The sequence below is a fragment of the Taudactylus pleione genome, unplaced genomic scaffold, assembly GCF_031769625.1.
Source record: "Taudactylus pleione unplaced genomic scaffold, aTauple2 ptg000066l, whole genome shotgun sequence".
Taxonomy (NCBI): domain Eukaryota; kingdom Metazoa; phylum Chordata; class Amphibia; order Anura; family Myobatrachidae; genus Taudactylus; species Taudactylus pleione.
Window position 1 is genome coordinate 17,086,445 of NW_028284468.1, and position 14,045 is coordinate 17,100,489.

General features: G+C 42.4%; 1 protein-coding gene across 2 annotated transcripts in view; it reads left to right on the plus strand.

Moving 5' to 3' along the window:
- CARD11 (caspase recruitment domain family member 11) overlaps nucleotides 1-14,045 on the plus strand; it is a 210,774-nt gene that overhangs the window by 86,154 nt on the left and 110,575 nt on the right. For both annotated transcript variants that reach the window (XM_088466877.1, XM_088466879.1), the window contains exon 6: nucleotides 12,324-12,476. In XM_088466877.1, the coding sequence (XP_088323003.1) occupies nucleotides 12,324-12,476 (153 nt within the window). The remainder of the gene's footprint in view (nucleotides 1-12,323; nucleotides 12,477-14,045) is intronic.

Sequence of the window (14,045 nt, forward strand, 5' to 3'; positions counted from 1 at the left end):
ATTGATATTTACAACAAAGGAAAAAAACAAGTGATACTGCAGGGTGCTGCCAAAATAAACCAAAGCAGCTGAAAAGGGAGGGCGTTAGCTTCCTAAGCCGAGGCTTAAAATAAACAGTAAGCTAATGGAGATAACAGCGCTATAGGTTTAAATATATATAGTGCGGCTTGATATTAAATAGCATATATGTTTCAATAGAAATGAAAATATATCAGTATACAATTCATCAATTAATAAAAAAGCATAGATCTCACTAATAAAAAATATAAAATTCATTAAAAAACAGGAAATTGTAGCAACATATAAAACTGAAACAAACAATATATTATTGTGGGGGAGTAGTGCAGAGTCGGCTATATCCAAATCACCTGTACATATTTTGCTCCGCACCCTGGCTTCTGAGAAGGGTATCTCCTATAACTATTCATTCCTGATTTTACACTTTGGAGAGGGAGGACTGCAGTTGCTTTGATCACGGTAGGAGGGTGACTTCTGCTCCCTGACCGATTATGACTGGACGGAGGTATTTGGCTGCCCCCAATTGGCTTCAGCCTATGCCCGTTTTTCCCCCAGCAAATCCTGCCCAGAGCATTTGGTTAAGCTTGTGAGGTCACATTCTACCTCCAAATGCAATGCTCCTGACACTAATGTCTGGCATCTGCTATGTTCATTGGCATTCTGCTCTGCAGTGTTACGTTGTATTGTTTAGACTGGGATCGGGATCATCTTGCTGACCCCCATATTTGTATCTTTGGCCACTGCTTTTGAACTCTGTGAATTCTGATCTACAACTTTATTTTACTGTTCTTACAACACTAGCTAAAGTGCTTATTGTCAGAGGTTGGATGGCTACACAGGCTCCGTCCCTTGTGGCATGGATAGGCTGGTAAATTCTACCACCTCCCATGAACGTTTTACAAGTATATTAAATGGAAATGCCCTGATAAATTTGAAGAAGTGTGGTCTCTTTGCAATCATCCCGTATTGCCCTAGACCCGGAACTCTCTACTCCCTGAACTCCCATGAGCATTCCTGCCTCCCTATTTTTTTCCTTTTTATTTTGTGGTGTTTTGCTCTTCATTTCTCCTGAGGGATGTAATTCCTTCTATTTACATCACATGTATATTTGAATTGTTATTTTCCTTTGTCCTCTTTCCAATTGCTTTGTTGCGCTATTAGCTTGTTATGTTATATACTTCCTATATTACTGTTCTTTCTTTTTCTGTTCTTGTTTTGTTTCATTTCATTCCTTTTGGGTGTTATGTCTTTATAATCACAATAAAATTACTCAATTGATAAACAAAAATCGCCTCCAAAACATTGTAGACTATTTTTACAGTTAGTTTTTCATGCTAATCTATGGTTCTTAATTCTCTTTTTCCCATATTTATGTTTATTTATAGTACGTATTCATAAGTGAGGAATGTGATGGTAAATGGACAAATAGGGAAGTTCTTAGTCATGCCATCACTGGTGTCTCTGAAAAGGAAAGAGAGCATCACAGCCCAGATAAATTCCAAATTCATTTTCAAAAGTTGCATCAAACATGGGCCCTCATTCAGAGCCGCACGTTACCAACAGTACGCTCGTTGCGTTCCGATGTTGACTAACCGCGCATGCGTCGGTGTTACACTGCGCATGTGCGTACGGCAGATTGCGAGCTTTTTTTCTCTCGTTCCTAAAATAGCGTACAGGATGTGACATGTCAAATGTGATTGACAGAACAGGGCGTTTTTGGGTGTTGACGGGGGTGGAGATGGAAAAACGCAGGCGTGGCGAGGCGTTTTTGGGGCGTACATACATTAGCAGATGCGAACGTCAAATGTGTTCGGACTGTCACATACGTCACTGGAACATCCTCTTTCCCTTCAAAATGCTCGCACAGTTTAGGGTCTGGATTACTCGACCACATTGACGATGGCCTTCTCCTCCGTCCCGGGACTCCATGATGTTGCAGCGATTAATCGCGGGTGGTCACAAAAGCAATTAGTGTTGTATTGAAAACCGGCTTGGTATGTGTTTGGAAAGCAGTTTATTGGGATAGCACAAAACCGTACGCAGGTGGAAATCATACCTGCTAATGTCAGGATTACACAATCAATTGGCGTACATTTTTGGGGGGTTTTTTGGCCTCAATTTGTTGTTTAAGGCCTATTGTGACAATAATGTCATCATGTTTTAATTAGCTCCCCTTTTTTTTTTTACTGTGGAATTTGCATCGTTATGTGATTTTTTAAACGTTCCTTCAAGAGGCCTTTTTATTTTAAAAATGAAATGGTTTTTTGTGTCAGTTTTTGCCTTTAGGGCCAGGATTAAATGTAACCCATTTGTACAATAATGTCACAATACAATGTCAGATTTTTATCATAAATTTATTGTTTAAACACAAACCAATTGGCATAATATTTTGTTTTTTGTTTTTCTGGCAAAGATACTTTTTAACAAAAAAAAATAATCAATAAGTGCTAACATAAACGTACAAAAATATATTAAAAACATTTCACAAGAAAGGAGAGGGAAGTTTTGACCAGAAAGGAATATGAGCCAAGCACAGAAGGAGTGTGGGAAAAGTCGCCATTGCTGTCACCGTTTTTTCGCCCGTTTGGATGGGGGAGGGTGGGCGCCAGACCGGGTCCGGGATGCCATCGGGCTGGCCTGTCCAGAGGCAGATGTTGTGGCCTCTGGACTAGGCACAGGGCTAGGCACATTTGGAGGATTGGCTGATGTTGTGCCAGAGGTGGAGGATCCTGATGTTCCGGCAGGAAGGGAGGTCGGCTCCACCATGTGCTGGCGAACGAGCTGCTCCAGGGCATCGGCAATGCGGATGTTGGCCCTGGTATTTTCCGCCAGGGCCTGACCAATGGTCACGTTGGCCGCAGCATTTTGCTCCAGGGCCTCAGCCACCCGTATCAGACTGGCGTCCATCCTCTGCAGAATCTCCGTATGGAAATCCGATTTGAAATTGAGTTCTGTGAGGAGGTCCACTGCCTGCGAGGGGGCACGCCCTGGACTGGCTTCTGCAGGGTCCTCAGCCGGATGTACTGGTTCCTCCCCTGCAGAGCCAGCAGAAATTCTGCGGCCAAGGCTTCCCTCTGGAGCAGACTCATCCGCCTGTGTCTCTGTTGGAAAAATGAGAAAAGAGTCACATTAGAATCTACATATTGGCACAATAGCATTTCAGTGTTGGTGACATCACAATACTTACCTGGGCCAACATGAGGAGCCGCAAAGTCTGGCATGTCCGTATCCATGTTGGACACGCCAAACACCTCCACAGGCTGCACACACCCCTGTGCCAGCTCTTCTAAATCCGTCAACTCCAATGACACAGGGGTGGGACCCCCACCTGTCCCCCTTGCATGCCTAGCCCTGTCCGCGAGTTTTTGCTTTAGGCGATATTTGAAGTCGCCCCATCTGTGGGGAAAAATGGAAGCCATTATCCTTTGGTTTAAAATGGGGTTTGTTTTTAGGGGGGGCAAGGGTTTACTTACCGCCATTTGACATCCCGGGCTAGACGGATATAATCACCCACCCTATTGACAGCAACGGCTACCTCTTCCCACATTCTCCACTTCTGGCTTAGACTCATATTCCTGTCTGCCTGTGGCAGGATGTCCACACACTTCTGGATCAAAACCTCCATCTCCTTTCTTTTTTGGCCGCTTTGGCCGGAATACTGGGCCCAGCAGCCTCTTCCATGTCATCCTCCTCACCTATTTGTGTAAATTTACAGAATTCACAAAATCACAACTTGCCTAATCTTATGTTTCAAATTAATCATTGATAGAAAATGCATGAAAGACTTACCGCCTGACTCTTGGGCATTTTTTCCCTGGTCTGTCGCCATGTCTGAGGTCCAAACAAGAAATACACCAGAATTTGAATGTGTTTTCGTGACGTATTTATACATGCGTCCTTATTTTGCGGCCGCATCATTGATTGTGCGGCCCTATGATCCCTCCTTAATTTGTGCGGGAAACGAAACACTATTTATGGCTTGGTGTGTCTCAAGTCGAGGTGGCGTTTTTGGATTGTTGGAGGTTATCTTGGCTGGAGTTTGTTGATTGCGTAGAAAGGAGTTGGCGGTTGGAGATTCGTTTGTTGGTTAGATTTGCGTTTTTTTTTTCCGTTATCTTTGTTGGTTTATATTTTTGGGACCTCGTTTCTTGATTTGGTAAGTTTTGTGAAGTCTAACTTTTGTTCAATTGTTGTTTCATTGTGTTTCATATATTTTGTAATTTTTGGATCCATAATTTCTTCTATTTTAGATTTTGTTTATTTTCGACCCCAAAGACCTTTTGATTTTGAATCTTAGATATTTGCTCTTGGTAAGTCCATTTTTTATCTTGTATTTGCAAACTAATTAGCGCATTTTTAGTAGTTACTCTTGTGACTTGTATTAGCGAACTAATTAGCGCATTTTTAGTAGTTACTCTTGTGACTTGTATTAGCGAACTAATTAGCGCATTTTTAGTAGTTACTCTTGTGACTTGTATTAGCGAACTAATTAGCGCATTTTAAACAGCTTAATAATCATTCTAACTTTTTGGTGGTTTATCTTTCGCTTTTTGAGCCAACATTTCGACCCGTTTTGATGTACTGTGTTAAATGTCGCTTTGCGGTTTTGCTAAGTGGGTGTTTGGCATATTTTAACTTTGGTCTAGCACAAAATTTATAAACAAAAATGCACAGAGTGAAATGTGTCAAGTAATTTTGGTGTTTATTTTCAGTTTGGTCGTATCATGACAATACCCCGGCATGTAAGCAGCAATGGATGGTATCATCAAGCTAAGTTGTTTTAATATAGTTTTGGGTTGGGTCAAAAGCCTTACTTTGAAATCTTTGAATTTCAGGTTGATCTGGGGCGGATTGTTCTGGCCATGCTCCCGGAAGCCGACCAACCTCAATCTCATCCCAGGCGTAGGCATCGTAGGCATGCAAGGCCCCAGATATTTCGAACAGGTGTCACCCTTTTTGGAATGCCCGATGATGAGGTTTTAAGACGCTACCGTCTACCTCCCAAAATCATCATAGACACTCTCTCATTAATAGAAAGTGATCTTGAGCGGCAAATTGACAGTCCAACAGCAATACCACCACTGACGCAATTTATGGCGGTGTTACATTTCTGTGCCTCAGGATCGTTTCAAACAACGGTGGGAATAGTGGCGGGCATCTCCCAATCCTCCTTTTCCCGGATCCTGAGGGCAGTGATGGAGGCCCTTTTCAAGCACCTCCATCATTTTATTCAAATGCCTTTGGATATGGGTGCCCTTAGTGTGGCCAAGGCCAATTTTTACCAAATAGCTGGCTTCCCACACATCATAGGGGTTGTGGATGGTACTCACATACCACTTCAGCCTCCAGCATGGCTGGAGGCAATATTTAGAAACAGGAAACACTATCACTCCCTGAATGTAATGGTGGTATGTGATGCCTCCCTCCAGATCCTGTCCCTGAATGCTAAATTACCAGGAAGTGCACATGACTCCTTCGTCATCCGGCAATCAGGGATATGGCAGAAATTAACCAACCTACAAGCTGGTGATGCGTGGCTTCTGGGTAAGTGGAGACCTTTAGTACATAACAATGTTAAGCTTGATACACAGTGTTCCTGATGTTGTCTCTTATTTTTCACAGGAGACAGTGGATACCCTTGCATGTCCTGGCTGCTCACTCCTTATTTGGCTCCCACACCAGGCCCACAAAGTGAGTATAATTCCGCACTTACAGCCACCAAGCAAGTGGTGGAGCGCTGTATCGGCCTTTTAAAAGGCCGATTCAGATGCCTCCACCGCTCTGGTGGCGAGCTCATGTATTTGCCGGATATGGTGTCGAAAATTGTGGTCCTGTGTGGGATATTTCACAACATCGCCATAAGGAGTGGTGTCCCAATGCAGCCAGAGGATGCCTTACCTGAGGATGGCCCCCCCGAGGTTGGTCGGAGGTCAGTATGTGGGGGGGGCCATACGCGATGATTTGGTGGCCAGATTTTTTAGGTAAGTTTGACCAAAACTACAGTGTTTATACCTAATGTGTTTGTGTTTGTTTGTGAACATCTAATTTATTTTTATTTTTTTCTCCATCTTCTGTTTGTTCACATAATCTTTGGCACTCCAACGCTCACTACTTCCTGCTACCCTTACCAAACCTGGATCTGGTGATTTGGGGCATATATTCTGGAACCCATATCGCAACGCCATGTATGTGGAATCATGTTGGCATGGTCCTTCGTCAACCAGTTCTTGATTGTTTTTTTAATTTAAATATTTTATTTGTATGTGTTGTATTTGAGTTTATCACTGTGTTTTTTTTTGAGGGAGTGACCACTTTGATTTCTCATTTATGTTGTGAATAAATGTTTGGAGAGTGAAATGGTCTTCCTTTTTTTGGACGTTAACAGCAAGTGTAACCTGGTTAACACACCTTACATTTGACTAAGGGGTAATCCAGTACTGACACCAGTTGATGTAAACTGAAATATGTTTTCAGGTTCCCAACCCACACCAAAAGGAAGCCTGTCCAAACCTTTGGATTTGGAAGATTGGCCTAAGCAGCTTGCACACCAACTAGGAACCTGTAAAATATAGAAATATCTAATTGACACTACACCCAAAAAGGGAAATGACATTGTTACTGTTCTGTGTTTCTTGTGGCTGTTTTACATACAAATACAAAACACAATCTAACTTTTAAAAAAGGGAAATCCTTGCAGGAACAGTCAACTTATGTCAGGGAAATTTTTTTTTTGTTTTGGAAAAAAAGAATGAGCCAGAACATATATTCGAAATCAACAATTTATTTAGAAAACGAAAAAAAACAAAAAAAACTACTGGCGAAGGATGCCAGACAGCCGGTCAAGGCCCACAAGAACGCCAATGACATGTTGGCGCATCTGGCCAACACATTCGACCACCTCTTGCCGACGCCTCTGTTCCTCTGTGGGTGAGAAAAGTGTGTGGATTAATAAAACAATAGGGAAGCCACATTAAAAAAAAAAAAACACAACGAAATCACTCCTAAACCTAAAAAAAACAAACAAAACAAAAAGGGGGTGCTGCCAAAAATACAAGGCCTATGTACAAATTCCCACAGGTGTGATATGTGTATGTTGAAACCAGCAGGAAGAGGTAAAGGCAAACTGCTAAATCACCAAAAGTAAACCCAAAAATCACGAATAAAGGCACGACACATGATTACATACAAACAGTTTGTGCTTAAAAAAAATGCGAAAGAAAAACATACCGGGAGCCAAAACGGGAGCTCCGGAAGTCCCTCCATGTTCTTCCTCGGAGGAGCCTTCATTCCCCAAAGAACGGGGAGGGGTAATGACGGACTCCGGGGAGGGGGTAATTGGAAGAGGGGTGGGTGGAGGAGAGGGGGAAGTGGGACGGAGGGGAATGAGGCCCGACAGTTCCGGGAGAGGGTCTGGGAAGGCTGGGGAGGAGTGGGGTATAGGGGAAATATTTGGGGTGGAGTGTTGGCTGGGGGTTGGGGATAGTGGCCGGGAACGCCGTCTGGCCGGACGGTGACGGCGTAGTCTTGGCTGTCCACCTAAAATATGTCAAACAAATTGAGGTTAGTTTCTGGCCAAATCCGGGCCCAAATAAAAAACCAAAAACCACCAACAAAAAACATGCAAATAGGAGTAGAATGAAAAAAACAGAAATAGAGGGAAAACATGCACACGCAGATATGAGGACAAATAATAAATAGGACAGACAGGAAAACATGCACACGCAGATATGAGGACAAATAATAAATAGGACAGACAGGAAAACATGCACACGCAGATATGAGGACAAATAATAAATAGGACAGACAGGAAAACATGCACACGCAGTTTGCCCCACAAACACAAACATGAAAACCACAATACATAACACTTACTTTCCAGTATCTGCATGCGAAAGCATGCCAGCAAGCGGGGCGTTCGCCGTTGCAGGTCTGACCACCTGCGCTCCAGCTGCCCGATGTTGCGGCGTGAACCTAAGGACCGCAGGCGGGACCGTGCCTCCGCATACGCGGAGCGCTTCTGCCGGTTGGTGATGGGTGGAGGCTGGCTGGTGATACGGCGATCCATCACCTCCGTAAGCACCAGCAGCTCGCGCCTGGAGAATGCGGAGGCTCTCATGATGGCAATGGAGTTTTTCATACAAAACATTTTTGATAAAGTGTGCAAAAAATTTCTGATTGGCTAATGTATTTTGGAAATTAACAGGAGCAATTTTATTGGTTAGTGTATGAGTCATGTGTTCAACAGGGCCAGAAATCTCTGGAGAGTTATGATAGGCTTGATGCAGTGACATGCGTAAGCAAATTTACAAAAAGAAATGAACCCCGGGAAATATGCGGGGATCCACAGCAATAGAACAATTGTTTATTTGTGGTTCACATGTTTTTTGAACAATAAAAGCGAATGTTCCACCCGTACGTATTCTGCGGGTAAACACAAACCCGGACAAGAGTAAAGTTTCTTGCATTGTGTTGAAAAAAAAAAACAATTAAGCTAATTGATACATTGATTGGCATGATACGATTGAGGGAGGTAGGCAGAATAAAGGAGCAGGTAATCGACATCTGACAAGGCCACTTCCGGTTTCACTTGTGCGTGCGTTCCCTTCAAGCCATTTCGGGGATGTACGCTCGCTATTTCGCATGCTCGTTAGTTAGAGGAGGGGTCGCCTGAGTTTAGGGAGGAATTTTAGATGCGAACGAAAATACGAGCGAGCCATTGAATTTAAATAATTTTGTACGTACGCCTAACGTACGTTCGCCCGCTTGCGAGTGGGTCTGAATGAGGGCCATAATTTCTATTTTCCCTTTTGTCCAATTAATGGATGCAATGATTTTGGGGGAAAAAATTATTTTCAAATTATTTTAAAAATTTTTACAGAGAGGTCCACTTTCTCCTCAAATAGAGCTCTTTTAGCCTCATTTCTAGCCACAACAATAGGGGACTATTAGGGTTTTATTTCATGTGGCACTTGGGTTTGTTTGTTTTACATTGGTCAAAATGCACTTATAGAAAACTAATCTCATCCCACAAAATTAAATCTAAATTTGGTATGTGGGTAAATAAGATGGGACAGTTATAGGCCGGGATGTATGAATGGCGAAAATGCAGTAAAATCCACAAAAATGCAGTTTTCGGGAGTTTTATAGCATTCTGCAAATGTACAAAGCACCGGAATGCATCACTTCGTCCCAATGGGTAACGCCACTTTCAGTTGGCGATACCCAATAGATGCTTATGGGCTTCTTATCGGGATGCTTCAGTCTGGGAGGGATCTGATCAGATCCCTCCAATCACCCCCCATGGTCCGCGCCATTCTGCACATGTGCAGAAGGATGTCATAGTGACTTCTGGGTGTTAAACTCGGAAGTCACTCTGTCCTGGGCCGTCGCAAAAGACAGCTCTTATCTGGAGAGCTGTCCTTTGTGATATTCTTGGTACTGAACCATGGTATATAGTATACCCAAAGTCAGGGGGATGTACCACATCGCAGAAGCGATGCTTAGGTTGGGGATGATATGCCTGTGCATGAGATGCCGGCGATTGAAATACTGATGCCGGAATCTTGACTGTGCAGAATCCTGACAGAGTAAGGTAACTGGCCTAACCCTTCCCGGGGAGTGCCTAACCCTAACCTCCCCCCTGTGGTGCCTATCCTGAACCCCCCTCCCCACAGCCTAAGCTCCCGGGGGGTGCCTAACCCTAAGCCACCTGGGGAGGTTCCTAAACCTGACCCCCCCCCATCCCCGGGCTAAGGGTAATACTTACCCACATCCCTGCGGTCGGGATGCCAGACGTCGATATTCTTATGAGTTCAGCATCACGGCGTCTGCATTATGCCGAGCATCGGGACTTCCGTCCGCCGGCATATTAATCTATCCCTTATAATCTGCACCATACTTACCTACAGTACTTCTTCTCCCAGGGAACCGGGTGAGGGAGCTCAGGGAGGAGGGGAGGTAGTGTGATTCAGATATACACCCGTGACATAATGCTGTGATTTGCGGAACCATGTCATGGAGGCAACTAGGGTGATGCAATGCAGGATCCGGGAGGGTTAACTACACCATTCCTCCAAAATTCAAGCATCTCCCAGAAATTCTGGGAGTAGGCCACTATGATCTGCACTCAGCATGGAACATGCCCATTGTATCATTGAAATGGGGCAAACTTTTGAGCCATTCCCTTAATATTGGCTTGCAGATCTATGCAATTCCCTGTAAAAATGGGTGCATTTGTGCCAATGCAGGCACGTGATGTTACAAAAAAGAATTTACACCATAGGATTGCACTAGTGCCAATCATAAATGAGCCTTAAAGAGTTCAGACCTCTCCAACTTCCCCAATCTTTATTATTGTCCACATATTTTTATACGAATAAATGGGGGAACAATACGTATTATATTATAATGATGTTTTACAAATAACAATGTGGAAAGAGCCTGAAGGCTTGTTTGCCAGATATTTGTGCAGGAAATGGTCACATTGATCCGTTTGATGTGTAATTTGGGTGCAAACAACTGTCACACAGTCTGAGCAATGCTCCTCACTGACCTGTCCAGGTCCTTACCATGTGGGATGTGGGGGAGAAGTGTGAACTTATTTTCCATTTCATTCATACAAATGGGAAATGGCTAAAATTGTTCTGTCTTATATTCTATAAATACCTCAGCTCAATAAGGATCTTTTCTTGTGTCATTTTCTATTGCTGAAATCAGATATACTTTTGTCTTATATTTAGGAAATATTAGAGTAGATGTATTAAGTGCGCAATATACATTTTTTTTTTTACCACATCTAGAAGTCCTTGTTGCCCTCTAGGAGCAGGCTGTGATAAAATGGTTCACTGTTGTATTGTAGATAAATATTGGTAGATATTCTTAGGGGCAAATTTACTAAGAATCGTATCTGGCCCGAGTTTAAACATGCTTGGTATCACAAGGACACGGGAGAGAGTTGTGAGCTGAAACACTCAAATTTACAAAGCATGATATTTTGCTGGATCATGTTTTTTCGATGGTGTATGAGATTGTGTTTTCTCCCCCGTGTTTCCTGTGTGTTACCACTGACAAACACTCCTGAACACGAAGCCTGCACAGATCAGTTAGATCTGTGCAGGCTTCTGTGTGTGTATATTGTAAAAGAAAGTATGGGGGAAAAATGGCATGGGGGTCCCCAATATTTCAATGAACCAGCACTGGGATTCTGAGCCAGTCCTGGTTGAAGAAATACCAGAAAAAAATGCGTAGAGTACCCCTGTATTTCAATGAACAGTGTAGGGGGGGATAATGCCACATCAGGGGTCCCTCAGCCAAGCATTAACCCCCCAAACTAGGGGAATTTTTGGAAAGTGGGGACCCCCTATAAAGGGGTCCTTCCTCCCAAGTATACCCCAAGCCATGGCTGATGACCCGGTGCTCTTCCCTGCACCCCTGGCCAGTGGGAGCAGGGGTAATGGTAGTAATAATATTGTTTTTCACAGTGTGACTACAGGTACCAGCATGTCTGCCTTTGGCACTCGTAGAACTACATTACACACACACCGAATATTGTAGTCTTTTTTTATGTACGCACTCACGCATTTACTCACTCATCCCCACTCACGCTACCTACTTACCTTGTCCCTTGCACAGGTTGGTCCTCTTCTCCAGTTAAAGTCCTGATCTTCAGAAAACAATAAAACGTATTACCCATTCCACGAGCAGCAAAATACTGTATCTACATGCTTAATCGCTTACAGCGGAGGCCATACTCAGACGGGAAATCTGCAATTGCCATAGGGCTGGTGCAAGTTTCAGTAGTACGACCGATGGTGGCATCTAAAGATGAACCAAGTGGTATTACAGTGTGGGCGTGCTAATCCTTCCACAGTCAAACACATGCTTGTACACCAGGGGAACATTAGCATATAGCTGCATATGAGACTACGGCAAAAGATGCTTAAGTGGTACCAGCAGAGTACAACTCAGAATCAGGCCCTAAACCTTTAGTAAATATACCCCTTATGGTCCACTATCTCTTCCAATTGGTGAGGTATATGCTATAATTACTGTATGCCTACACTTTTGTGAATATGTTTTATATCATTCTGTGTACATGGTTATGTATTTTTGTTCTGAACGTCCCTAAGGAATTTGTGGCGCCTCATAAATAATAATAATAATAATAATAATAATAATAATAATAATAATAATAATAATGTGTAATTATTATAGTAAACACAGAATACAATATAATTGAATAAATAACATTAGAATTTTTTCTCTATATTTTTACATTAGCTCTGTTTTCTTTTTTATCTCTGTAGGGTGGAGGTCGCAGTTTACCTGATTCAGACAAAGCCATAGTTGATATTCTTGAACACGATCGTAAGGAAGCCCTGGAAGACCGCCACGAGTTGGTTAACAGAATATTTAATCTTCAAGAAGAGATACGGCAAGCTGAAGACTTGAGGGACAAGGTAAGGGACAATCCACTAGCCCAAAGATGAACCATTAGCCCAGCGGTTCTGGACCTTTGCATTACCAACTCAGTAGTGTCTGTTAACTTATAAGACAGATTTGTTTCTCTAGGGACCTGTTAATACTTACCAAGTACCACTTATGGCTTTGCATGTTTAACTTGTACACCTTTTTACCTGTATTTATTAAGGACTTTATATAAAATAAAATACAATAAAAAGCAAGGAAGAAAGAGAGTGGAAAGGAAGCAGAGTGTAGGAAGATTCAGGTGAGGGAAGCTCGATGAGAGATATCTGGGGCCTACGAACACCTAGACTGGCAAATATCTAGAGTTCATGTCACAGTATAGGCAGGAAATAGATTTAAGAAGCATAGTTTTAAGAGGGGAGAGGAAGACCGGAAGAGAGAGGCCACCAAATTGGACATGAGATGAAGATACCTAAAAATGGTGGAGTTAGGGAGACTAAACTCAACTTTTAATTGTTCATAAAATGTACAAATGACATTATGAAATAAATGACTAACATTAAAGACACCATGCAGCTGTCCAATATTATCAGAGCATGCGCAACTCAGGATAAGAAGTATTAAACGAAAGAGGAACCTCCAGGACCACCTCCTCCCCTCCAAACAGATTCTGAGCAAAATGCCAGATGAAGGATGCCTGACACAGCAATGTAATAGAACCTAGAAAACGAGATCTGCAAGGGAGAGAAAGGAGACCTTGGGGTAAATTTACTAAGATGGGAGTTCTATTAAGAAGTGATGTTGCCCATAGCATCCAATCAGGTTCCAGGTATTATCTTCTAGAAGGTGCTAGATAAATGAGAAGTAGAATCTGATTGGTTGCTATGGGCAACATCACTTCTTAAATAGAACTCCCATCTTAGTAAATTTACCCCCTGGTCTGCTCGAACAGACTCTTTTTTTGCTAAATTATATAACTGATTTATTCATTCAACAGGATTCTATAATAAAAACATATGAGCATGGATGGACATCCAAGTCAATTACAAATTAGATAGATGGAATAACATTGAGCTTTGCAAAAAATATTGGCAGCAATATCCTTTTATCCTGATGCTCAAAACTAAGAGAGTTGATAAGACTAACTAGTAATAGAATAGCCTGAGCAAACTCAGAGATCTTGGGTAGTGTCACAAGTGAAGTGTAAAATATTGAAGTTATTAATTTTCCTCAAAGACAAAGATGGACTGGCATCCAATATTAGATTGTAAATGTTCATGAGCAGCAGGGCCCTATCTCCTTCCGTCTACTCCTACATCTTCTGTAATGCCTTTACTTGTTTTGTGTTTTGCTTGTTGGGCCCCTTTGTTGCTGTCATAAAATAACATATTGATATATTGTACTATGCTATGTGACGGACACAAACATTTCCATCTTCAGATAAAATGCAGTCAGGTGCATAAATATTGGGACATTGACAGAATTGTCATATTTTAGCCTCTATTCACCACCACAATGGCTTTGAAATGAAACAAACAAGATGTGCTCTAACTGCTGACTTTCAGATTTAATTTGAGGGTAATTACATCCAAATCAGGTGA